Source organism: Tachypleus tridentatus, chromosome 7, assembly GCF_004210375.1.
Source record: "Tachypleus tridentatus isolate NWPU-2018 chromosome 7, ASM421037v1, whole genome shotgun sequence".
NCBI lineage: Eukaryota > Metazoa > Arthropoda > Merostomata > Xiphosura > Limulidae > Tachypleus > Tachypleus tridentatus.
Window position 1 is genome coordinate 24,474,656 of NC_134831.1, and position 26,508 is coordinate 24,501,163.

At 32.2% G+C, this 26,508-nt stretch overlaps 1 protein-coding gene and 1 long non-coding RNA gene across 3 annotated transcripts in view; one reads left to right on the forward strand and one right to left on the reverse strand.

Moving 5' to 3' along the window:
* Window positions 1–2,285: 2,285 nt before the first annotated feature.
* On the reverse strand, window positions 2,286–7,601 carry LOC143255320 (uncharacterized). 2 transcript variants are annotated; one of them, XR_013030545.1, is made up of 3 exons: window positions 7,036–7,465; window positions 5,618–5,738; window positions 2,286–5,347 (listed from the first exon to the last, which is right to left on the reverse strand). It is a non-coding gene; the product is annotated as an uncharacterized LOC143255320 (long non-coding RNA). The 2 variants fall into 2 exon arrangements; XR_013030546.1 differs by lacking the exon at window positions 5,618–5,738 and having other exon boundaries at window positions 7,036–7,601.
* Window positions 7,602–10,061: 2,460 nt separating this feature from the next.
* LOC143255321 (methanethiol oxidase) overlaps window positions 10,062–26,508 on the forward strand; it is a 60,534-nt gene continuing 44,087 nt past the window's right edge. Inside the window, exon 1 of the mRNA XM_076510790.1 lies at window positions 10,062–10,219. Within this exon, the coding sequence (XP_076366905.1) occupies window positions 10,216–10,219 (4 nt within the window). The 5' untranslated portion in view covers window positions 10,062–10,215. The remainder of the gene's footprint in view (window positions 10,220–26,508) is intronic.

Consider the following 26,508-nt stretch of genomic DNA (forward strand, 5'->3'; position numbering starts at 1 on the left):
ACCTGTTTTAACCTCTGAGTTATCTATTAGCCTGATGCCCTCCACGCACACAGCAGTATGTCTGCAGACTTACAATGTTACAAACCCTGTTTCAGTATCAATGATGGTCAGCACAGATCGCCCGTTGTGTTACTTTGTGCTTAATTTCAAAACTAACTAACTAAAACATGACATACAAAAAATACTTTACGTTGAAATTTGTACTCTCGTGACGTCAGTAAGACATATGCATGCAATGAATCACGAGATAAATTAAACAGAATATTTACAGCATGACAAATGAACTTCAAAAGAAAGAAATATAAATATTGGTTACTCTTAATTTTGGTTTCATTTACTCTATAAACAAAACGCTTTCGGGAACCCTGTGGAGGCGCATCTTCTGTTATAATAACACAAGAATAAGAACTTTTCAAGACACAGTGTGTAAAGAATATAGCAGAAAAATAGTGATAAGAGACCATGGGAATACAGCGAGGCTGTGACCATGACAAACTTTCAATATGCAAACATTTCAAGAGATGAAGATAACAGTTGCTATTATACCTTGTAATACATATATTCTAAATTAATGACTAATAATTTGGACTTTATTCAACAGAAGTTGTAATGTCAAGGTAACTGTGAATACGACAAAACAAAATTAGATAAACTCTTTTAATGGATTTACCGTCATACGTTTATTTTAATACCTACGTTTTGTGCATGTGATGCATGTGGTTGAATGTGTATTACGCAAGTCCCCCTTGTTCTCTAAATTTGTAGAAGATTCTTGAGAGCAAGAATCAACAATATGTGGTTTACGGGTTTGAATGTTTGAGCATCTTGCTTTAAACTATATAAACCAACGCTCCAAGAGACAGGTCATTATTGCTTGTCAGCTGTAGCCAGTATACCATAAACCTTTGAAACTATAATTGTAATTAACACATATTAATGGGAAAACTACATAATTTTACCAGGAATTTTATAGATTTTGAAATTATAAATCGTTTAACTTCAATGAATTAACTTCGAAAGCTAGTATTTCTAGGAGGACATTAGTTATTGTCGTGGGTGAAAACTTACAAGTGCTTCAAGCTATCTAACCATCAAGAGAAGTGTACAGATGTATCAACAAAAAATTAATTTGCTCTCCGTGAATGTTGATAGAATATTTAGTTCCAAACAAGATATAAGACTCAATATTGTTTGAAAATTTGTAAAAGTCTTTCATATAAACCATAGTTTGTAATAACTATTAGAAATAATCATTATTATATTTTGTTTTGTTTTTTTATATATTAATATATATATATGTGTTAAGAACGAAAATTGTGTGTATCAGTCTTGGTGGCAATTATCATAAATTTGGTACATATTAACATTCAATTCACATAAGAATTCAGATTAAAATGCCCAGCTATTTGAAATCTTAATACTTAATATAATAAATTAACTTAATAAATAGGGGACTCATCCGAGATAAATTAGAATACTTAACATAATATATTGTAGGCTCGTGTTTGAGATCAGAATTAAAAGCAACATTCGAGATAGTACTGGAGACTTATCGCCAGAAGTTTCGAAGTTATTGTACGCAAGGTAATCAAATGTATATGGAATTCAATCACGAAAAGAGATTTGTTTGATTAATAGCGTAATTCTGTGTATATTGAAAGAAAAGAAAGTTGAAACACTGTAGAAAACAGCTTCTCTTTCTGGTGATTATACTTATAAAACCAGTTAAATAAAAAGAAATTCCTGCCAGCTCAGCAAAAATCTATATCTGTTCAATACACTAAAGTTGAAAATTCTTCTTAAACAATTCCAGCTCCTATGATTCAAAATCTTCAGATAGGCATGATAAAACTCTACCAAAACCATCAAACCCTATCGGTTATTTTTGTAAAAACTTGGTCGTGTTATGTCCAACTGTTGGAGTTTGGAAAAGAAAAGGAGGCCACACACATCGCATTTGTGACCACTTATGGACGTGATTTCACCAAATAATCCAATGTTCTTGATTTGGCCACTTATAAAAAAGTCTGATGTAGTTCGGGAGGAATTCAAACTTCTTGTGTCTATTTATTCTTTGTCTTTTACAATTTTCATTGTTAATCCCACACCCATACATATATAATGCAGGCAGGCTGAGTGTGGTTCAGCTTAGCCATTGAGGATTTGATTAATACTACCTGTTGCAACGTTATTTAATTTAAGTGAGGATGCAGTGGGCGAATAGGCCACACTCGAGGATTTACAGTTAAAGAAAATAATTTCACTCTGAGACCAAGATTCCAAAAATAAACATTTTTAATATGGTTCCAATATCAAGACTTACATTTAACATTTCATAGTCTGATTATTCTCTTTTTAGTTTAATCACTAAAAACTCTCTTTAAAACACTTACTTACATCATCTCTATGATACTTTACTACGTTAACCAATGTTTAAAAATAATGGCAGTCAGTTGCTTACAGAGTTTAGGGGAGAAACAGTCGAGATACTCATTATTTCAATATTCATGGTTGGTTGAAAGAACTTACATAAGATATGGATGCAGATTCTTTGGCTGCAAGAGGTTACATGAGGCTTTATTCAATTTTTTCTTTAGTATTTTCACGATCTGCCAAATAATATACACAACTACTTGCAAGTAGTTCCGATACTTAATTGGTCATTTCTCTTGTGATAGTGTGCATCATCTAACAACAAAAACAAAACTGCTTATCTATTGGTTGCAGATAGAATTGATGAATCAGCAGACTTTTCTCTTGTATCCATTCACTTATTCTTGTTACCGATATTTCATCAAAGGGCAGACTTGCTTCCTTTATAGGCAGTTTTAATCTTGATAATCATCAATCATCCGCAGCTTTAGCCCATACTTTGGCATCTCCAAGCTATCAGAGAATCTTCTTAGTTCCGTCTTGTTAATGCAGTGTCCATAGCTTTCATAACCCTGTTACTGACCTTGATAGCGTCAGTTCGTTCCAATATAAACATGCAAGCGGAAAGTTTCTCAACTTGTTTCTCCTCTTAAGTGATCATTGTAATATAACTACTTTTCTCATACTTCTCTGCCTATGCTTCACTGTATCACACTTCTCCTTATTACAAGCAAGCATCTGAGGCATTTGAAACATCCAACAATGCCTCACGTATGTTATGATACTAGATGACTCAATCATTGTTGTTAGAGGGTATATTGTTCTTAGATTTGAGTTCTGCCACTGGTGAATCTGTTATTGTTCAAGGCTTTGGAGGTGGCTTTGTTCGTGTTCATCTTCATAACATTTATTTAACATCAGACATAGTTTCTGGACCAGTTATGGTTGAAATAAGGCTTACTCTAGCAATTCAGGGTGTATCATTATTGTTATAAGACAATTTGGCTGAAAGAAAAGTTGTTGCCAAATCTCCAATCACAGTTTCATTTAAAGATGACGTTATTGTTGAGGAGAATCAAGACATGTTTCCCTCGTGTGCTGTCACTAGAGCTCAGGCCAAGAAATTAAGCTAAAAAGAAATAATAGACATGTATTCAAAAAACAATATATTAGACTTGTCTCGAACATTTTTTGGACCTGACAAAAATCTTGTGCATAATTGTCCTACTTACAATTCTTTGCTAAGTGCCAATGATGAAGGTGAGAGATCTGGCTTGGTTGGTGAAGTTCCATTTGCTAGAAGTAAACTGTTTACTGAGCAAGAAAACGATCAACAGTTCTCATCACTATTTAAATATGCATTCCCAAATAATGTACTCAAGAAAGTTCCAAATGGTTAGTTCTTCAAAAATGGTGTACTCATGAGAAAATAGAGACCATAAAATGTACCAGCTCCAAAGGACTAGGCTGTGGTTTACCAAATCGTTGTTCCAAAAGCATACCATTCTGACATACTAAAAATTACCCATGAACTTTTCGTGGGAAATCATTTAGGAATCAAGAAGACTTGTTACAAAATTATTAGACATTTCTTTTGGACAAAAATTAGGCGAGATGTTCCACGTTTTGTAAAACTTGTCATACCTATCAACTGGTCAGAAAACCTAACTATAAAAAATCCGTTACTTTTGAAACCTATCCTGCTTTCAAAAAACATCTCAGTTGTATGATTAATGATTATGTCAAAACAAAAAGATAACATTTGTGTTGAAGTACTGTTATGTAATTTTATTATCATATGATTATCTGTATTAATTATGTTATATATTGTCATGATATTTGAAAGTATATAACTTATTAACTTATTTAGTGTATTGTCATGAATATATATATAATTTTTAGTTAAAAATCGTATAACGCCAATCTTTAATTTTCTAAGTAGGGAGATGTAATGGATTTATTATCATAATTTTTTTTAAATACCTACATTTGTTTCAATATATTGTTTATGCATGTGATGTATATTGCTGATGTGTATTGCGCAAGTCTAACCTGTTCTCTAAATTTGTAGAAGATTCTCGAGAGCAAGAATCAATGAGATATGGTTTATGCATAAAGTTATAAAGAGAGAGAGAGCACTCTCGTAATTCACCAATCACACTGTGACATAATAGAGGTTTCAAAATGACCACCAAAACGGGAACAATGTCGTCAACACACTAACACATCTCTAACAAAGTTTCGAAAGAGGTGAGAATTTCCTGAGAAAACTATATAATTAACTAAACGTGTCTGCGATTATAGCAGTTATGAAGGAAATTTCATACATGAAGTAAATTTATGCAGTTAATTGCCGGCATCATAACGTACCTGATTCCGTAGAAATTTATTCTCTATATTTATTGCCTAAATTCGCCAATGAGGTTATATATAATTCAACAAATAAATTTCCCCTACTTCTGTGACTGAAAAGCATTGTAGGCAGTCTGGAACATAAAAATGTTCAAATTCCCTTGGGATCAGTCTCACATACTTTCAATTCATTCTCAATAAGATCCAGAGTTTTATCACTGAAGTTTAGTGACATCAAAGCAACTCGCGCTTTGGTGAGAAAATTTTTTTCTTTTATGATTTGTAGCAATTTTGCGATAGATTCAGTTTTCATTTTTATTTTTGCTTGCATACTCGCAAATCGTTTTGTACTTTTTTAGCTTGTCCTTAGCTGCTTCGAGCTGTTTTTCCACTGGGACAGTTGAACAATATGAATGCTCGACATCTTATGTATTTTTCTTCTTCGTGGTAGGTACTTGGCATGTTTCCTTGATTTCAAGAGTTAGTTTTCTTGGAGGTGGTCTACTTTGTAATTGTACGACTCGCTTCTGTTGAGGATGACCTGGAAAGGTAGTAGGCACTACCATAAGTTTCAGTTCATACTTCAAGATGCCATCTTCTTTTATGTCTCTTGGGTGCACTCCTGGAAATAAATGAAAACTATTTTTTAAGTTTTGCGATTGCAACAGGTTTTCACAAATAAGGCCACTGGTAGTTTGCTATTATCTCATTTTTTAAACAGACCCGAAATTAAAGATACATGTCCTCTAAACAGTAACAAACATATCCAGCCATTATTATGTATTTTACATATGTTATTAGGCCATTGATTGTATTTTCCAAAAATAAATATATGAGTTTTCTTTTCAAAACATTAATAAATACTGACAGTATTGTCCAAGTGGTTGTATACCTCTCATATAATCTTTTGCTTGAAAATGTTCACTGCCACCCTATGAAGCCTGGATGGCTGAAATCCTTCACGACTTAGATTCTTCAACCATTGTTGAGGAACTGTTTCATCAAAATGAAACCTAAAAATGAAATTGTACTGTAACTGATTTTGAGGCTACACTTTTCGACATTTCTTCCTACATTTATCTAAAAATCTTCTTTTCAAATTTTAAAATCGGACAAGAAAAAAACAGCATTGGGACCAAAAACATGTTTAGTCTGCTCCTAATATGTTCATCAGCAGCCATTGCCATTCATGATTTGGTTGCTTGATCGCTTATTCATACCTAGATACTAGTATATTTAATACCCTAGTCTAAATCAGTACTATATCAAACTCAATTCTGATGTCCAATATCTTAATTAGGCCTACGGTGTATAGCCTAGTAGATCTAGTAGAAATTAATACATTACAATACAGTCTGGCCCTTTGGGCTTTGGCAGACGCAAAGCAGGCGACAGTTTGCAATTGCTCAAGCTTCAAAGCTTTCATTTTGAAAGAAATGTTCATAAATGTGAATACTTACTTTGCAAGGAGATTTCTAAGGTCTTTTAACGCGTAATTGTACAATTAAAACAAGCACAACTCTCGGGCATTGTTTGAGAAGTTGGCAGTTATCCATCAGTGATATTCGAACGTCTATTCCTGAAACCAGAGCTCTCTCTCTATTTATAACTCTATGGGTTTACTTGTTTACAAATATTGTTGAACGTTCGAGAATCTCGCCTAAAATCTTGACATTAAATATTGCCGTGGGTGAAAACGTACGGGTGCTTCAAGCTAAAAGATTCAGTTCCAGACCACAAATAAAACTCAATATTGTTTGTAAGTTTGTAAGACTCTTGAATATAAATCATTATTTGTAATGATTATTAGTAATAACTGTTATATTTTTTGTATCACTCTTGTTGATAGATATTATAGTTCTGATACGTATTAACATTCAGTTAAGTTCTCAATTAAAATTAAAAGTTCTGGCTATTTGAAATCTTAATTCGTAACATAATATACCGAGGACTCGACCTAGATAAATTATAATATGTAACACTCTTCTCTGACGGTCATGGGCTGACTTTTAGGCAGGCCCAGTGGGTTGTTTCAGCTCAGCCGTTGGAGTTTTGACTGATACTATCTATATTTAAAGTCAGGATGTATTGGACAAATGGAGCACACAGGTACTAACTCAAGGGTTTACAGTTAAAACAAAGAGACTCGAGACTAAGACTTCCAATAACACTTTTATTTAAGCTTTCAAACACTTAGTATTTACACACACATATATACAATTTGTCTTTATTATATTTATCATATACAATCCTTTTACTTTATTATCATGATGACTAATGTTACGAAATAATGGTATTAGAATTACTCACAAAGAGCTTGAGCGTGAAATGGCCTGGGTTTTACCAATACCAAGAGACATCTTTTATACTAGTTTCTTGATTCCTTCTTGACTTCTCTCCCTTCTTCTTCTGAGATCTGAGCCCTCTAGATGATGATTTTGATCCTGTCTTCTGGCGTGTATTTCACGTCCTTTGATACTAGTGAAGAGGTGATTTGTCACCCAATTCAAAGTGCAAAGTGCCAGCTTTCTTCCTGTTTATGAATTCCTAAGCTCCTTAGTTACTAATAGTTCATACGGACGCGTCATCAAATGGTCAAAATTTCTTTCCTGTTTACAAACTTCTACGTTTATTAGTCAATCATTCACATGAAAAAAATAGTTCATACTGTATGGTCGGTCCACTATCCAAAGTTCTTCCTGATTCATTATTCAAGTTCCATATCACCTTTTAACAGTATCTATTTATTCCAATCTAAACACATAGTTTATCGGCGACTTTCTCTGAATCTTTGTCTTAAATAACTCTTCTGTTGTCTTTTATGATGTCAGTTCTTTTGAAACAAGATACCGATTGATCATACGGTATTGTTCTATAAACATCATTGCTTCATAAACATATTTTCTTATACTTCATTATTTCCTGTTTATTAAAATAATTGTACAAGGCATCTAAACATCTTGCGATGCCTCACTTCAAAGCGGAGTAAGTTTTAGGTGTACAATGAGCAAGGCGTTAGAAATAAGTTGTTATTTATTAGTTAGATTGATGCAACTCCATACATACATAATATGGCTGCAACAGATGCATTACAATGAACTTACCTTTATTCAAGTAATCTTTTCGAAATTTAAGAACAATATTTGAGCTACATAAGTGGCTACAGTAGCGTTAACCTATATTAAACATCTGGTCATATTCTCCTCTTTTTTATGGCTAAGTAGTTAGGGCGCTTGACTAGTAATTTAAACGTCACGGGTTCGAATCCTTGTCACATCAAACATTCGCGCCTTTCCAGCCTTGGGTACTATAAAGTTACAGTCAATCCCACTATTCATTGGTAATATAGTTGCTCAAGATTTGGCGGTGGTGGTGATGACTAGCTGCATTCTCTCTAATCTTACACTGCTAAATTAGGGACGGTTAATGCAGATAGCTCTCGTGTAGCTTTGCGTGAAATTCAAAACAAACAAACAAAATACTCCTCGTCTCCAAAAGGAAAAGAACAATGGCTGAGCAGTATGTCTACAGGTTTAAAACACTAAAAGTCGAATTTCGATATTTGTTGTGGACACAGAGCACAGACAGCTCATTATGTCGCTTTGTAATTGATAGCAGTTATAACAAACTAAAACGAACCGTACTATTCCTTCCTGTAGTGTAGACGTATCTAATTGTTTTTATGACCAGTTCCTAAATAACTCATTAACTCGTTTTCATGATACCTGGTGTGATGAACATAGACACACACGAAGCTATGTCTTCCCTTTCTTGAAGAATGAAACTTTAGTCTCTTGACGTTAGTGACATGAAGTTCTTAGATGTACTGGCATATTGTTTATATATATATATATAGCATTGCCAAAGTGGGCTATTAGCAGTGTAAAGCACGAGGATTAGAAATCTGGATGTTAGTGTTGCAAGTCTAAAGACTTATTGCTGTCTCGATATAGGATATATTGGAAGAATATAAACTTCAAAAAGAGTTACAATCAAAGCTAATATTCGATTCAGAGTTACCCTTTTTTATAATCAAGTAGAGTCAATTAGAATTTTGTGGAATTCCAGTTATTGTTTCACATTTATTTGAAGGTTGGTCATTGTCAAGCTATTCATATATACATTTGTAAATAAAGCGTTCTCTTTAGTACGAAATCAGACAAACAGGTTATCCTTCTCTCTCTCTCCTCTTTTTTTTTTTAAATCGAAATTTGCAGACATTTTCTAAACTTTGTGCTATTATTATACTTAATTTATTTGTAAACGCATTGTTCATGTATACACCTTGGAGTGTTACGTAGAAAATGTTTTCAAAGACTGTTTCTGGTTGAAAAATAATAGATTAGGTTTCAGCCTGGAATGTCCGATCTTTCTCTAACTTTTAAGTAGTTCACCGCTGGTACAGCTGTGAGTCTACGGATTTACACCGCTAAAATCAGGGGTTCGATTCCCCTCGATGAACTCAGCAGATAGCCTGATGTGGCTTTGCTATAAGAAAACACAAACACAATTTTTAGTATTAAAGTTTGTTTTAATTCTTGAGCATAACAGAATGAACACTTGTTCTAGCCACATCCACAAATATCAAACATGTGGAACACTACAAGTAACAGTGCCTTGGGCCCGGCATGGCCAGGTGAGTTAAGGCGTTCGACTCGTAATCTGAGGGTCGTGGGTTCGAATTTCCGTCGCACCAAACATTTTCACCCTTTCAGCCGTGGGGGTGTTATAATGTGACGGTCAGTCTCACTATTCGTTGATAAAAGGGTAGCCTAAGAACTGGCGGTGGGTGGTGATGACTAGTTGCCTACCCTTTAGTCTTACACTGCAAAATTAGGGATGACTAGCACAGATAGCCCTCGTGTAGCTTTGCGCGAAATTCAAAAACAAACAAACAATGTCTTGCATTTCACGAAATATAAAATTAAAATAATAAACTTTGTTGTTGTTGTTTTGAATTAAGCACAAAGCTACACAATGGGCTATCTGTGCTCTGCCCACCACGGGTATCAAAACCCGGATTTTAGCGTGTAAGTCCGCAGACATACCGCTGAGCCATTGGGGGCAATAATAAACTACTAAGGTCTTCAACGTAATAAGTTATTGATTGTTAAAGTTTATATACATATATGTGTGTGTGTATGTATGTTAGTAACAGCAAGTAAAACGGCAGCTCCCGTAAGCCAGGAATTAGAGATAAAAAACAAAACAAAAACTCTTACATATAGATATTGTTGTGTACTTTATTAAAACAACTGATATTTCGCATTAATAATAATTAATAAAGTAACGTTTAATAACATATATTCAAGGACAGGATTTTGTTACTGAATCATCCACTCACAGACGACTACAAAATATATCATGTTGCCAGCCCGTTCAAGTTTGGCTTTGGGTTAGATGTTCAGGGATTGCTGATTCATTTAGCTGAGCGCAAGATTTATTTTGCTGTAACACATTTGAAGTCGTGACGTAGCTCTGTCTCTGACGATGGGTAAGAATAAAATCGAATTTTAAATAATTAAGGGAAGATGGTATTTATACAATAAAATAACCCCATGTATTATATCAGATATTCATTTATTTTTATTCCTCATACTTTTCTTTTCTTGACCTCCAGTGGCACAGAGACTAGACTGAAAGTGAGAATTTATCGCGCTAAAAACCAGGCTTCGATACTTGCCGAGGGTAAAGCATATCTTTGCGCGTATGAACAAAAAACAAAACAGTTATATTGTTTGTAAATTGTCACTGTGTTTGTTTTTGTGTTATTAATGCACTTTATTAAACTTTATAATTTACGTACCGCTGTAGTATAACTGTATAGTACCTGAGTTAAGTTGAAGTATTTAATTTTTAAAGTTTAAGAATTAAAGTATCCTATATATCAACCTCCCTGCTTAGTACAGAGGTAAGTCTACGGATGTGCAACATTAAAATCAGCGGTTCGATTCACCTCGGTGGGCTCAGCAACGAGCCTGATGTGGCTTTGCTATAAGAAAACACACACACATTTTACATATAAACTTAAAATAACTTTTAAAACAATACTTTATTCTAATTAACAAAGATTAACAGTTATTTCAATAGTAGGAATAGTGAACTTTTTTCTGTTTTAAGGGTGCTGTTTACTTTTTTTACTTTTTAACTTTTCGCTTGAAAGAATTCAAACATTTGCAATATCTGCTAAGTTGGTCGATCAACGAATACTACACTAGTTTTATTTTGCATGCATTTGTGAACTTTTAATTGCTATTATTCAAAACTTATGAACTGAAAAATTACGTTTTAAAACTTTTGCAATAGTGCAGATACGTATTTTGCGAACCAATGCACAAATTAAGTGTATTTAAATTTAGATTTATAAGTTATTCTGTACTATTTCTGAAATTTCTTGTAATTTCATGTTGTTTTTAAATACCTTAGTGTTATCCTGAAATTTGAAATGTACTCAATATCATTTGATTGGGTTTCATCAAAGCAATGAAACACAAGCAGTCAAAGTTGAAAATTTTGTGTTGTGGTTTTTGTTATTGTGAAGAATTTTTATAGCTTGTAAGTAAAGACATAATTAGATTTCATTCACATATTAAAACAGTGGTGTAGGTGTTACATATAATTATTGAATACGTTATATTTAAGTATTAAATGTTTACAGCCACTTAACAAAAATTGAGTTTAACTTGTGGTATAATATAGTAAATAGAGAATTTAATATAAATGTTCCATAATTTTTAATTTCTGTTTATTAACATATTATGTTTGAAGTATTAAAAAGTTTACAATCACTGAATTGAAACTGATTTGTAACTTTCTGTGGCATGATATAATAATTGTGTTACAACAATAAATAGACAATTTAGTGTATGTGTTCCATAATTTATATCTGTTGATGAAAATGAGAGAAGTACATAAAAAGTATGATGACAAAAGGCCACCGAGTTCATGAGATCACTTCATCACTTAGTATAACAACCAACTAAATATCAAACCAAAGTTTCTATCGAACAGAAGTTTAAAGAAACTTAATAATAATAAAGCATTACCTCTCATATCACTAGACATATCTTTCTATAACTATATAACACTAACTCAAAGAATAATTCTGTTAAATTCAAAGAAGAAATCTTCTTTTGGTTTACTATTATATTTTTAGTCTTTTCATTCACCCATTATAAGATCGACTAAAACCCTAACAAATTTGAAGTCACCTTAAATTTTTATATGCTTCAGAGTAAAAGCTATAAATGTAAAGTTTCTCCTTGTAATATAAATTTAATTAACCTAAGTGTCATTCACCACATTTCAACATTAATATATTCTAGAATATTATTAAAAGTTGTTAATTTAAAAAGGGGACTAGGGGTCAAGAAAAAAATACATAAATAAGATAGAAAGCTTAAAGTGGAAATGTACAGAAATAAGATGGCAAGCTAAAGGTGGAAATGTACAGAAATAAGATAGCAAGCTTAAAGTGGAAATGTACAGAAATAAGATAGCAAGCTTAAGGTGGAAATGTACAGAAATAAGATAGCAAGCTTAAGGTGGAAATGTACAGAAATAAGATAGCAAGCTTAAAGTGGAAATGTACAGAAATAAGATGGCAAGCTAAAGGTGGAAATGTACAGAAATAAGATAGCAAGCTTAAAGTGGAAATGTACAGAAATAAGATAGCAAGCTAAAAGTGGAAATGTACAGAAATAAGATAGCAAGCTTAAAGTGGAAATGTACAGAAATAAGATAAAGTGGAAATGTACAGAAATAAGATAGCAAGCTTAAAGTGGAAATGTACAGAAATAAGATAGCAAGCTTAAAGTGGAAATGTACAGAAATAAGATAGCAAGCTTAAAGTGGTAATGTACCGAAATAAGATAGCAAGCTTAAAGTGGAAATGCACAGAAATAAGATAGCAAACGTAAGGTGGAAATGCAGTTGCAAAAATGTAAGCAAATAAGTTTAAGCTTTAATACATGAAATAAATAAAACAATTGAGAATTTAAAAAAAATCTGCAATAGGGATAGTAAACAAGGTAAGCATACAAAGCTGGAGATACTTTAGACTTTACTTAATCAAGATATAAATCACTATTTTGACCTCGTGTTGTTAGTTATAATTACATTTGGTGATGTCAAAATAGGGATTTATAGCTTGAGTAAGTCCACAGTATTTCCTGCCTTGTATGCTTGCCTCATTTACTGTCCCTATTTACAAGTGTCTAAAATACCAATTTGTTGTTTATCTTGTGTCTGAATCCTTAACTTTACTTTTTTTGTGGCTGCATTTACACTTTGAGCTAACCATCTTTTTTCTGTATTCTGTATGATCACTGTTCCCCTTTTTAAATTGACAATTTTTAATAATCTTGATTCTTTACTTTTTTATGTCCATTATGGAGATAAATCTGTTTAATAGTAATACTGGCCTATTTCAAACAGTTTGATGAAATACCTAGTTGGTGTCTTAAGCTCTGTCTTGAAACAATAACCTTGAAGCCATCAAGCAGATTGGATGGCTATTACTTCTGATGTTACTGCAACAATATTAACATATTAGTTGATATATATATATGCTTGTAAAATAAATGTAGTTGGTATATTTTTATCCTGCATCTATATGGGGAGCCTGTAAACACTGAATTGGAAAGACAAATGGACTCTACGTAAATGGTGCATAAACTGTATTTTGTAACTGCATAAGTTTTATATGTCAAAGTACATGCAGTGTATACTGGCTGGTATTTATATCCATATATATATATATAAATGCAGGTTTTATAGTTTGTTTTTTTCAAATTGTAAGACCATGTATATGTATAGATAGCCATATGAATATTTTAAGTTGTATAGATGCATGCACATATATAATACAAATCTTTTAAACTATGACTTAAAGATATCTGCTGTGTGAAATTAGCTGATATGATTCATGATGATTTACTTTAGTTGTTGACTATTTGGTCACATTATTTTAAGATGTGAAAATTTAAGCTGTAGCTGGAGATTGTTGTAGAAATTTTTTTGAGAATACAGTGAGTGTTTATAGTTTCTATGTAACTAACTTCTCTATGTATAATGCCTAGCAATGGCTATATATGTTCCTATGCTAAGACAAAACCTCCACTAAAAGTGTATAAGATTTTACTAGTAGAAAAGCAACCTTTTCAGATAAAACATATGCATTTTAAACACTGATTTAAATAAATCTTTGTGTCTTTTAAAATAATTATTATGTGAAGATGTGTAATAAATTTAATATTATGTGTGTTGTTTTCTTATTTCACTCCTTCACTTCATACATGATATTGCGGTTGGCTCCATAAAAATACCAACTGTATAGTGTACATAGCACTGCATATTTACATGTTACAGTCATCTAATATTCATTTGTTATTGTGTGGTAATTCCTGTTTCACATTGTACTTAAGCTTCGTAAAGGAACACTAGATATTGTTAAGAAAACAAACCTCAAGGAATAATGAGAATGTTGTTTACACAAGAATTATGATTTTTTTAGCTATTAAAAATATATAGAGAAAAATATATATTAAAAAGATGGAGATCTCAAAACAAAAGGATTTTGAGGGGCTCCACAAGTCTCATTTTATTTATTGATAATTTATTACTAGTTTTTACTTCCAATCTGTGAACCAATTTTCTCTCAACTTAACTATTCAATTAGTTATATAACCACTTAGTTTTTCATAAAGTTTTTATCAACTAAAATGTCATTAAACAGAGAAATAGAGCTCAGTGAAAAATCTCAACAACTTTATGAAGCAGAAAGCACCTTATCTAAAATTACTTTGAGAATCATTAAATGCTTATTTTCTAAATTACTTCTATTAATAACTTCTAATACCTTGCTAACAATAGAAATCAAACTTACAGACTTTTAGTTTCAAGGATCCTTTTTTTTAAAAAAAAAAACAAAGAGGTTTCAATGAGAGCCTTATAATTGTCAGAAATTTTGAAAAATATGCTAAACTGTGTAATTATATTACAAGATTATAGGATAAATTTATATTTTTGGTGATTGAAAATTTACATGCTATTCATAAGTCAAGAGACTAAAATTTGCCAAAAAAGTACAAACTTTACTACTAAATCACTGGTAGAGGATGTTATGGGCAGATGAGCCCAAGTTATAAATATTTGGTTCAAACCATAGGTTCTACATCCAACAAAAGATAGGTAAAAGATGCCTGAATGCATAGCACCTACCATGAAGCATGGGACCAGTATGACGGTCTGATGGTGTTTTTATGCTGAGGCAGCAGAAGATATTTGCAAAATAGATGGAATAATGGAGTAGCAAAATTATTTTTGCAGTTTAAGAACAGTTTATACCTTTCCATAAAAAATATATTTTAAATCCTAATGATTTTGTATAGTTTATTTTAAAGAACATCTTTTTTTTTTCATTTAATTTTGTACCTCTTTTGCAAATATTTATGCATGTTATATATTACATCAGTCAATATCGTCTGTATTATGTACAGATCAATCTTAAAGAAAACTCAGTGTGTAATACTGTTATATTTTAACAACTGGTCAATGTTCTTTGGGAGAAAGTTCAGTAGAAACATAATTAGAATTACAAATTTTATTTGTAATTTCAATTTAATTTGTAATTTTATTTACACAATCTGAACAGGCACAGAGTCTAAAAATCACAATATACTACACACTCAAATCACTTAAAATCTATTGCTGTTCTTTCAATAGTATGCAACTGACAGGATATCTAAATTGGTCAGTTTTTTTAACTTTGCGTGAAAACTTTTTCTCAAACGCAAAGCTATACAATGGGATATCAAAACAGCAGTTTTACAAACCATAAAGTTTACCGCTGAACACCAGGTATATTTCCTTGTAAAAGACGCAGGTAGCCCAGGGAAGAATTAAAGCGAATAACTGCAATATTGATAATATATTACAGTAGCGTATTATACAATTAAAAACAAAGTTTAGTTACAAATGGCAAGATTTTGAAACATCTAGTGCAGCATTTCAAAAATTTTCGCTTCCATGGAACCCTAAGGAAATATATTAAAAAGTTAAATCATAAAAAACATTTTTGTACAGAAGATATCTCGTATACAAATAATTGTATATAACTTTATATTTCTTACAAGTATCCATTAATTACAACAGAAATCTAAACATAAGAGTAAATAATTTGAATAAACAAATTTTAGTCGAGAAAACGAAAGCATGGTGCAATAAAAATAATTAAATTAAAATAAGTTTAAATCTAGCGACGACTGTGTATTAAATGGGGACGGAAGGCGAGTTTCGTGTATAATATTTATTTTATAAGAAGCTTTGTATCATTTGAAGTGATGAGAGAATTAAAGTTAGAGAAAGAAATCAATTGTTCTGTGTTTCTACTATGCTGATAGATAAATGAGCTAGAGTGTTTGCAACCTTGCAGTTTATATTGATGTGTTCACTTATTCCTACTTTAAAATGACGTTTCGTTTTACCAGTATGGGAGGCATTAGAGTCTCGAAACGTGTATAAATAAATGAGATATGAAAAATGTCAGCCGGAAAACAATCTTTATAGCGAGAAAAAATTGAGTCTTCACAAGAGTTAAACTTGTTTTAATTCAGCAATTTGAATTATTCCACGTTTTCGTTTCCTCGACTTATATTTGTTTATTCAAATTGTTTATTTTTATGTATATTATATTTTGCTGTGATTACAAATATTGTTTATTTTTTGTATCCATACATTAATTGTAATTAAACAGTTTTTTTAATTCAAGAAAGCACTTACATCAAAACTTCGTAACGAGTAAACAATGGCTTAATTTAAAAGTTTCGTTCCATTTTAATAGTAAATGCTGTTTCTTACGGCCCGACATGACCAGGTGGGATAAGGCGTTTGACTCGTAATCTGAGGGTCGCTGGTTCTAAGCCTGGTCACACCAAATATGCTCGCTCTTTCAGCCGTGGGGGCGTTGTGATGTTACGGTCAATCCCACTATTCGTTGGTTAAAGAGTAGCCCAGTAGTTGGTGGTGCGTGGTGATGACTAGCTGCCTTCCCTCTAGTCTTACACTGCAAAATTAGGGACGGCTAGCGCAGATAACTGTTTCTCCGTTTAATATTGAGAGTATTGCTGGAGAGCTGAATTCTCAAACCAGTCGCAACATTCAGTCTAATCCTGTATTTTATTTTGTTGCGTGTAACATGAGAATCCAGTGTCACACAAGAATGTTGTCACGAAGGGAAGGAGTTCATGTAGACGAACTGCTAGTTTCGCCATATTTGGGTACTAGTGAATTAGGATACTTGTAAGAAAGTAATCGAGTCATCAATTAGCCTTTGTTTGTAAACTAAACAAGTAATTATAAATGAAATACAGGGCACTCCTTTATTCCCACTGTAGTACATAGCCTCGTGTACCACAGTTTGGAAAACGCTGCTGTAGTGTCGTACACATATAAAAGCAGCCGAATACAGAACCATTTTGACTCTTGAAGTAGTAAAGGGATAATCTGGTTAAGAAATAAATGGAAAAAAAAAAAAAGGGGAAATAGTAGTTGTGTTTGATGTATATAAAAATAGCTATTGGACGACCTCTATAAAATTTTTGTTTATGCAAGTATTTATGGGAGACTATTTAGAAGAGCTCGATTTATGAACGTCAAGGTTACCTGATACTTAACCCAAGGTCTTATTAAAAACATTTTTGTGTGCACTTTTCACAAATTTATTTTATATGAAATATAAATATGAGTATATAAAATGATTTTAAACGTTAAAATGTATGTAACATTGTATTTACATAATAAAGACAAAGTTACACATGGCGTTTTTGTTTTGTCCAACGTGTCTATATATATATATATATATATATATTTCTAGAGCAATACTGCTTAAACACCATACTTTTTGACGGAACAAGGGTAAAGTTTAGCATTACTCAGTTAAGAAAGCTTGAAATAATATATTTACTACAGTTATAAGGAGTTAAAATTTAATGTGATTTCGTTCTACATCACTACTGGTTTGTAAACGTGCGTTTGCGCATGTTATTACTCTTTGGAGAATAGTATAGTTTTGTTAAATTACTGCAATATCCATTGTTTTGTTATTGAATTGTATTTGAAGGTCTTAAGAGGTGTATATTATTGTAAGGATACATTGTACTTTTTCACGTAATTGATATTACGTGGTTACTATCGTGACCATAACCAACTGCAAATGTTGAATTATGGTTGTCTTTGTAGATTGCGTGTGTATGATCCCAAGCTTTAACCTTTAACACAATTGTTCTTGGTTGCGTGTGGACATGTGGGATATTCTCAATGCTGTTGAGATGTTATTTACGGTTTTCTCACTATATAGGGTTACACATTTCATGAGTGAAGTAGTCATAAATTTCAAATCTACCACAAGTTGTTTGGAATAGAACTTTATTCAAGTACGTGTAGAAACTGCATATTCTTTCAGCTGGTATACCATTCCCGCTGATTGAATGTCTAATGGTCGTAAACATGTTCTGGTGAAGGTTACATACTGCATATTTTCTTTTGAAGTGCAAATCTAGCGTGTAGATGTTTCTGTATCTACTTCCTGAACAGTCTTATAAAGCGGACGTTGAATTTATATAGACTCATTTACAAAAAAAGATCACTAAATTTATTTTAAGACTGAAATCACTTTTTCTTTTAATAACTTGCACCCAGCAACGTGTGGAATCTGGTGTAGTTTTACGTAATTGTTGAATAATATTTACGACTGAGAAAGGAAAAAAGCATACGGGCAGGAATGTAGGGGCTTATGCCCACCCAGCCATTCCCAGTGTACGTACTGTTTTTGAAAAACGGCTCTTTTCAAGTACGCAATAGAGAAAACTGTACAAGTGGGGTTTGGATAACTTAGAATTGTGGATTATTCCTTGAAGTGTAACCTTGGACTAGTGAGATCCTGAGTTTTTAGGACAAAATGTTGTGTTGATTAAATTAATAATTTTGTGTTTAAAACTACATTTATGTTTAAAATACTCAAAATGGAACCCAAAACTTGGCACAGAGTTACACTGGTTTTAGCAGTTACTTTGGATAAGAGCAATCTAAATAACATGACTTTTTATGGTAGTGGAGTGTATATGCATATGGGTGTAAAAAATATGCAGCACTCATGATACTAAATTTTACATTCTTTCCTAACACATGGACTTTGGGATAAACAACCATTTTCTTGTCATTTGTTTCCTCAATTCTGTGTAACTAGTTCTCTAACTAATCCTTTCAGCTAGACCATCAGCAGGGGAGTTGACATTTAACTCTATTCAATCACCTGATCTGTAACTTCAGGGTGGTATCCTTAACTGTTTATCTGGGTTTTTAATCAATTCAAGTTCCACCATCAACTTGCACAGCTTTCTTTAAAGATGTACATGTATCTTGCTTTCACCTGATTCCTATATCCTTATCTGTTATGTCATCTATAAACTGGTCATTTGCCAAAGAATTCATAATTTAATGTTGATTGTCCAATTAAAATAACTTGTAACTGTGACAGATACAAGAGGAAAAGCATTGAGTAGTAGCTTATTGGCACCTGTTTGTACAAACCAGTCAGGGTATTTAATCAGTACAATCAATTAACAATGAGTATCAATTACATTACATTAATTAGTGTCACATAACCTAATTAATTAGTCAAACTTGTGATTAAATCAATGAATCAAAATTACTGTTTCAAGTTATTGACATTTTTGAATATTACAACAGTTGATTAATCAAGCCTGATTATGATTGACAAAAAATAATAAAGTAATAGAGCCATTCAGTGGTGATGCCATTTACTATACATTAGTTGTTATATGATGTGCATTAGAAGGGCATGTGGAAGAAGCAGATTTTTCTGCTAAATATTAAATTTGTTTGTACATTTATTATTATATATAATGTAGAAGAGTACAATTAATGCAAGCATGTAAGGAGTTGTTGACATGAAGTATTGAGATGGAATACATTTGGTTGAAACCCTTGCCATGAGCTTGAACTGTATCGAGATAAAAACACAGTGTGATTTGTGTATACTGTTACAGGGAAGGGATATCTTAGGCTTGGCTTTGAACTTTAAACGTAACGTGAGTTATCTGAAAGCATGTGATTTTTTTTTAATGAAGGAAGTACAAATATCAGCAAACTTGTATAACATCAACTGAAAAATATAGAGGATCCATGGTATTCATTGATCTTGAAGAATCTGGTAGTTTTTATCTTGTAGAAATATCCTGTAGTTTTTATAATAGAGTATTTGTAGGTTTTGTGATATAGTACTTAAAATTACAAAATGAAAAAAAAAACTCCCCAAAGCAATATAATATACACTTTCCCTTTTTTTAAAATTTGATCCAGAAATAAGTTTGGTTATTCCATTCTATTTTTGAACCTTGCAGATACCCAACTGTTTACAGGTTAGATATTATTCTGAGCAAAGAAATCATTATATGCACATTTTATGTTAACATCTACTTGTTTCTTTTTTTTTTTGGTGGGTTTGTTTTTAAAATATCAGTCCAAAATAATTCATTCCAGTTAGGTAATATTCATAAATTAGTTTATTTGCTTCATCAATCTTATTATAAGCTTGAACACTGTTGTAATTTACAGGTCTAAGTTTACAGCTACACTAACCATATTGTTCAATGTAAAGAAACACAAGAGCAATCAGAGAGATTGCATACCATCTCCCTGCCACCTGTTTTCAAGATTGCTTGAGTTTATATTGGATAATGTAAAAATTTACTTATAAAAACTCAGAAAATCTTTCTCAGATCCAGAGAAATCAGTGGTATGAATCATGTTTGGTAGTGTGCTGAGTCTCAACATTAATGTGTCCATGAAATTTGGTTCAAATTCTATCACTCTATACAAAGTTATGAAAAGAAACTGAAAAAAAATGCCCTATATTATAAAAAATGCTTCAAAATGGTCTAGTTCTGGATTTGAAACCAGACCAAAGTTTTGAGGGATTGTCCCATTTTGTGTAAAATTGTACATCAGGCTGTTAGTTTTTGAGACACAGTCATATAAATATAGCATGTATATACACACATGGACCTAATTGTAGTGCCTACACAGGGTGAGGGCAGTAAATTCACTGTGTAACAAACACTTAACAAAAATTCCTAATTCTGAGATAACTAGGGCTGTAGCAATATGCTCATCTCATGGTTCAATACCTATTGTAATTCTATTATCATGATATGATACATATGATGATGTTAGTATTGCAAACATAAAATGAATTCCACACTTATGAAAAAAAAACATTGTATATTTTATTTTATTTAAGCTTCTATGTCTATACACATTGCTAAAATTGTGGATTGTTGTTTAAAGTAACAAAATATATTGAAACTAGAATTCCACCTGTTTGGAATTTTTGCATTAAGGAAACTTAAGCATAAACTGATTTGGTTTCAATTGAGTATTTGCCATTGAAATTCTGTGGAAGAAGTAAACTACCATTTTTATTTTTATCCACCTTAATAATATACACATTTATAACACATGAAGTCATTTTTTGAGAAGTGAAATTAACAGTATACACAAAGTATCTCACAAAGGTTGGAAATATTGCTGGTTTACTTCATTAAAAACATTACTTGTGTTACCAATTGTAATAGCTTGATTTTTAACCTTTTGAAGTTTCAGAAGGATGCAACTTCCTTTGGTACACTCACCATATGCTACTCATTTAACTGTTGTGTTTATAGAATGGAATTTCTCATTTTCTAGTTGTAATTTAGAAAATGCTCTGTAATAGTGATGCTATTTTCAGTATATCTTGAAGTTCCATAAATGGTAAGGGCTTCAGAAGAAGCATGTTGAAGTTCATTGTGAGACTTTTCTTGTTTGTGCTTATCTGGAATTATTACAGTATTGAAGTGAGTTATAGAAGTGATCTTATACCTTGGGTCCAAAACCTTAACCAGTCTTAAAGCTGGAATTATCCACCACTTAAAATGGTGACATATTATTTTCTATAAAGATTCCAATAGCTGTTTTATCTCCTTTGTCCTTTGACAGTTTGGGTTTAATTTCTTTTGAAATGCTTCCACCAGTTTTAACAGAGGAGTATTTGAACTTTACTGCTTAAAGAAATTTAAACTTGTGAGAATTTACCTTTAATTTCTTTCATTTGTCATAATGTAATATTATGCTTACTTTTCAGGATAAAGTAATCTGAAAATAAATCCCAGGCTTTTCAGTAAAATGAGGTTCTACTGAAAAGTTATTCTTTGGAGTAACTATTTGGCTGTTATTTCATCAGTGTAATTTGAAACAAAATTGCAATGAACTGCCTTTGACTTAGATCACAAAACCTTCTGAATTCTATAAACCATGTCATTAATGTTTTTTTCAGTATAGTATGAAGGATCTCCCAGTATCTTAACTTAGAGCTCTTGCTACCTTTCAGTAGAGATTGTAGAGCCGTATCATGTCACCTTGAGAGAATTCAACTTTATCAGCATTAATGTCATAACTACCTTTTGTTTTATGATCCGTTTATTTCAAATTTTCCTTAGTGAAATAATGTTCACATTTATGAGCCTTCCAATCACTAATTCCTCATGGCATGCCAAAGCATTTGGTTCTACTATGCTCTAATCACAAGAAGAATTATTGCTAATTGCTCTTGATCTAAGTGTTTCACTTTTTTGGTGTGAAGTGATTACTATTTCTGTAAGTCAATCACTCGCACATCATTAGATGTGGAGAAGATTTTTAGGTTCAGGATAATTTATAAGTTTAAGTTTTGCTGAAACTTTATGTCCACGTGCTACTTACATTGATAACTTAAGCCAAACAGTTGTGAAACCAGTTTCAGTCACTGCACCACAAGGTTTTCTTTTAATAAACCTTCTGGACAATTTTCCTTAATTAATGAGGATTTATTTTTCATTTTTAACAGATGGTGTATGCATAGCTGGTGATTCTTTACAGTGTATGCTGTAATGGAAATATGTCCCAGAGCCACAACTATAATAGTTACCTCCTTTTGATATAATTTGAGAGGTGCTTTTATTCCAGTTAGGCCTTTGCTTGTAGTTCCAAGCAAAATGATCCTTCAAATTACACTTGAATCACTTATTATCTTATGAGTTGTTTCCTCTATTTAATTAGTTGTTTCATTAATTCTTTCAGTTTTTCCAGACTATTCTTGAAGGTGAATTGGTGTTTAAGTACTAATATGTTTTGTAATTTCTAGTAGTTTATCTACAACTTTAATGGATTCCATTGCCAACTGCAGAACTTTTATAAATTGGTCATGTGCTAAAGAGTCCATCATCTCATGAAAAGTATCTGAGTAAGATAGTTTAGCAAGCCTTTTCAAATCTTCTGTAAGCTAGTGTAAGCTGTCTTGCTTCCTATGTACCATGTTCTGGAACTTTGTGCTTTATACTTCTTTCTGATGCAACACTCAAAACCAGTTGGATAATGCTTGATAGTTGTAATGGCTCTCAGCTGGTAGTTTACTTAACATCATCAAAAGTGTTCTATTTAAATGGACAGCAAGATGGATAGCATCTTCACAGCTGAAGATCAACCTATATGAATTTCGAACTCTAATTATATTTTACCAGGCACGTCCCACTTCTGACACCAAATAGTGTAACGTAGTTTTATCTTTGCAGGTTATTTTCGATTATCAGGTGAAAATAATTCAACATTTGTGAGGCTTCACAGTCTTGTTTATGTAACTGAGTTTTATTTTGGAGAGTCCATGGATTAACATGACTTTCAGACCACATCTGTACAAACCTGCAGTTCCCTTTAGCTAACAAAAAATTATGACATTTAAGATATAATTTAAAATAAATATTTGTTGCAGTATTAAAACATAAACTTAGTGTAGATTATATGAGCGTTCTTCTGTACTTATTTGTGAAGTCGGATTTGGTCTTACTTATTTATTCATATTTTATTTAACTTGAATCATAAGGCAGGTTGGAGGTGTAAAAAAAATCTTACGAAATCTTCAGGATTAGAATTATTAATTGCTGATTATAAAGTATTTAGCTTATTTCAGTTATCCGTGTATCTTCTAGTTTTACACCTTCTTCTCTATTAGACATGAATTCTGTCTGTATGACAATCAAACAATGAAAGATCTTTATGTGAGACAGCTAGCATGCTCAAATCTGGCCAAGCTGGTTGCACAGCATGTTCTATAAGAAGCTATGTAGACTGCACATTTATTAATAGTTAGAACATGTGTTTTCACATCATAGTTGTTACTGCATACTCCACTGATATAAGGTGTGGTGTGCATTATACATCTGGCTCTAAATAGCTTTTTTCCATTGCCTGGTTTGTGTGACATTTAATCTTATACTCCTGTTTGAACTGATGACCTATCACAGATTGAGTTAACTTGGTGTTTTTGATCCTGACATTTGCTATTTTACTTGGAAATCAGTGAGAAAAACTGAAGAAAATACTGCAAGAAACAAAGGATAAGGTTCAACAAGGTGAGGTGGAGGTATTGAGTGAAAAAGGAAATGAACTTATAGAGGAAGGTCTATTACAGTCTGTAGTAGAATCCATTGCATTGCTGTGTAAGCAAGGCAGTACAGAAAAAACAACAACATAGTTATCTTCTCCAAACCCTGGACTCTGTGATGATGGTTCACAGCTTAAAGATTCATTGGGAAATAGGAAATAACAGCCCTGTTGCTCACTGAACGGGTGCAGTTAGCTAACTTTGATCTCAAGGTACTATGGCTTACATAGACACCCAAAGAATGTCCAGAAGATGAAGGATCTATGCACGTTCCTAATGAATCTGGTCCTTTCAATGAAATATCAACTACTGTGCAAAAGTCAGTTCCAAGAGGAATCAGTTTAGAAATAGTAAAGTGCCAGTGCTACCACTGTTAAGCCCAAGTTTTATAATAGACAGAAGCTTGCATTATAGTTGAAAAGGAAGTCATTTGTCTCCATGGTTGTCTATGTTCATAATTCCATCACCTCACAGAGTAAAATTAAAAGCTAGGAATAAAATCAAATGATTTAAGAGATGGTAGGGCATCTTTTGAGTGGCATTCAGAGGTCTAAGGAGGCTTTTCAAAAGATCACTACTAACAGGTGGAGGTCTACAAAAAGTAACTTTTTATCTCTTTTGTTCTGTATATTGATTCCGTGTTTTTTAACTGTAGTTTTCCATTATAACTTATTATTATTATTCAGTTATGGCCATTTGTCTTCAGTATATAAAATGAGTTTTGTTTTATTTGTGGTTAATTTCTCCTCTTTTATTTATTTGAGTTGCAAATTCTACTGACCAGTATACACATTTTTGCAATCATTTTTATTTACAATTTTTTTAAAATTCTGTTTTGTTTGTTTTAAATTTGAGCTTTTGTTTTGTGATGTGACTAGGTGGTACTGATGAATCTTTATATATTTCATTTGAACACTATTGTATTTTAGTTTGTGATTTAATTTGAAAATCTTTAGGTTTAATTTTTGTTTATTATGGCTTTGGAAACTGTGTTTTTCTAGATATTGTGCATGTTACCTAAGGAAAGAAAGCAATTAACACATTTTGTAATCTTAACTTATTTTGTGAATGAACCATTAAAATTAATTTTAATGTTTGGGAGAAATCAATTCCTTAGATGAGAAGGGAGGGGGATTTTGCATATTATGATATTCTTATTGACTGGGTGTGTTGTGGTCTTAAATATGCACTAATTCTTTTAAATGGATAAAGGCTACAAACTGCAACCTTTGTTCTTAAATTACACTTTAACATGTAGGTGTTTTTGTGTGGACTTCTTGAAAGACAACCTATTGAGAAAAGGAATATATAAAACTGTAACTACTGTTTGGGATAGGTTAGAATTTTATGTAGATCAATGGTTGAAGTATGTAACCTGTGAACATGTGGAATACCTTTTTTTAGCTTTGCAAAGGTATTCAAATGAGGTATTTCCATATTTTTGTCTGTTAGTTTTACTCCTTGCTCTTGACTCTTAATTTTCAGAGCTAGGTCAGTTTAGGTGGTGTAGCACTGTGTATGTTAAATAAAGAATTTCATTTTGGACTACACTTTTGTTTTGCATGTTTTCTTATTTTTTCTTATTTCTGACAGTTCATCATTATGTCACTGTAACTTAGCAACATCAGTAACAATTAATATGCTCATAAAACAAAATTTCACTGGGTAATGAAGCAACTTCTAAGATTAAACTACTTCTAGTTACTACTTCATATCCACTGTTCTCTCTTATTCTTTTTACATACTAATTTTATTTTATTCTCTATACATATATTTTCTTGCAAGCAACTTATTTATCCAGTACTTGTAGAGTAACTGCACTTCACCCGTTCTTAACTAATTCAGAATGTATCCATAACAAGTAATATTTGCATAATGTAGCTAACTATATACATGTTAACCAGAGGTAGAAAAGTAATAAGCATGTACTAATTCTTTTGCAAAGGTAAAGGTTACCTAAAGCAATGGCTGTCTTATAAAAGCCTGGCCAGTTTTACCCTGTGTTTGTATCTAACTCTGGAGTGTGAGAGACCCATCTCAAATAGCGATACAGATACTTGTACAAGTTGGTATGAGTTTGGAGGTTCTCATCTTTATATTTGTTACTTGAAATATTCATTTATGTAAATATCAAAAGATTTGTGAGAACCATATTAGAACCCCCCTCTTTCTGACTTTAAAGTGTGGTGTATAACCTTTTTTTTTGCTTTATCCTTGTTTTGTGCAAACATGTTTGATTTTTTAGT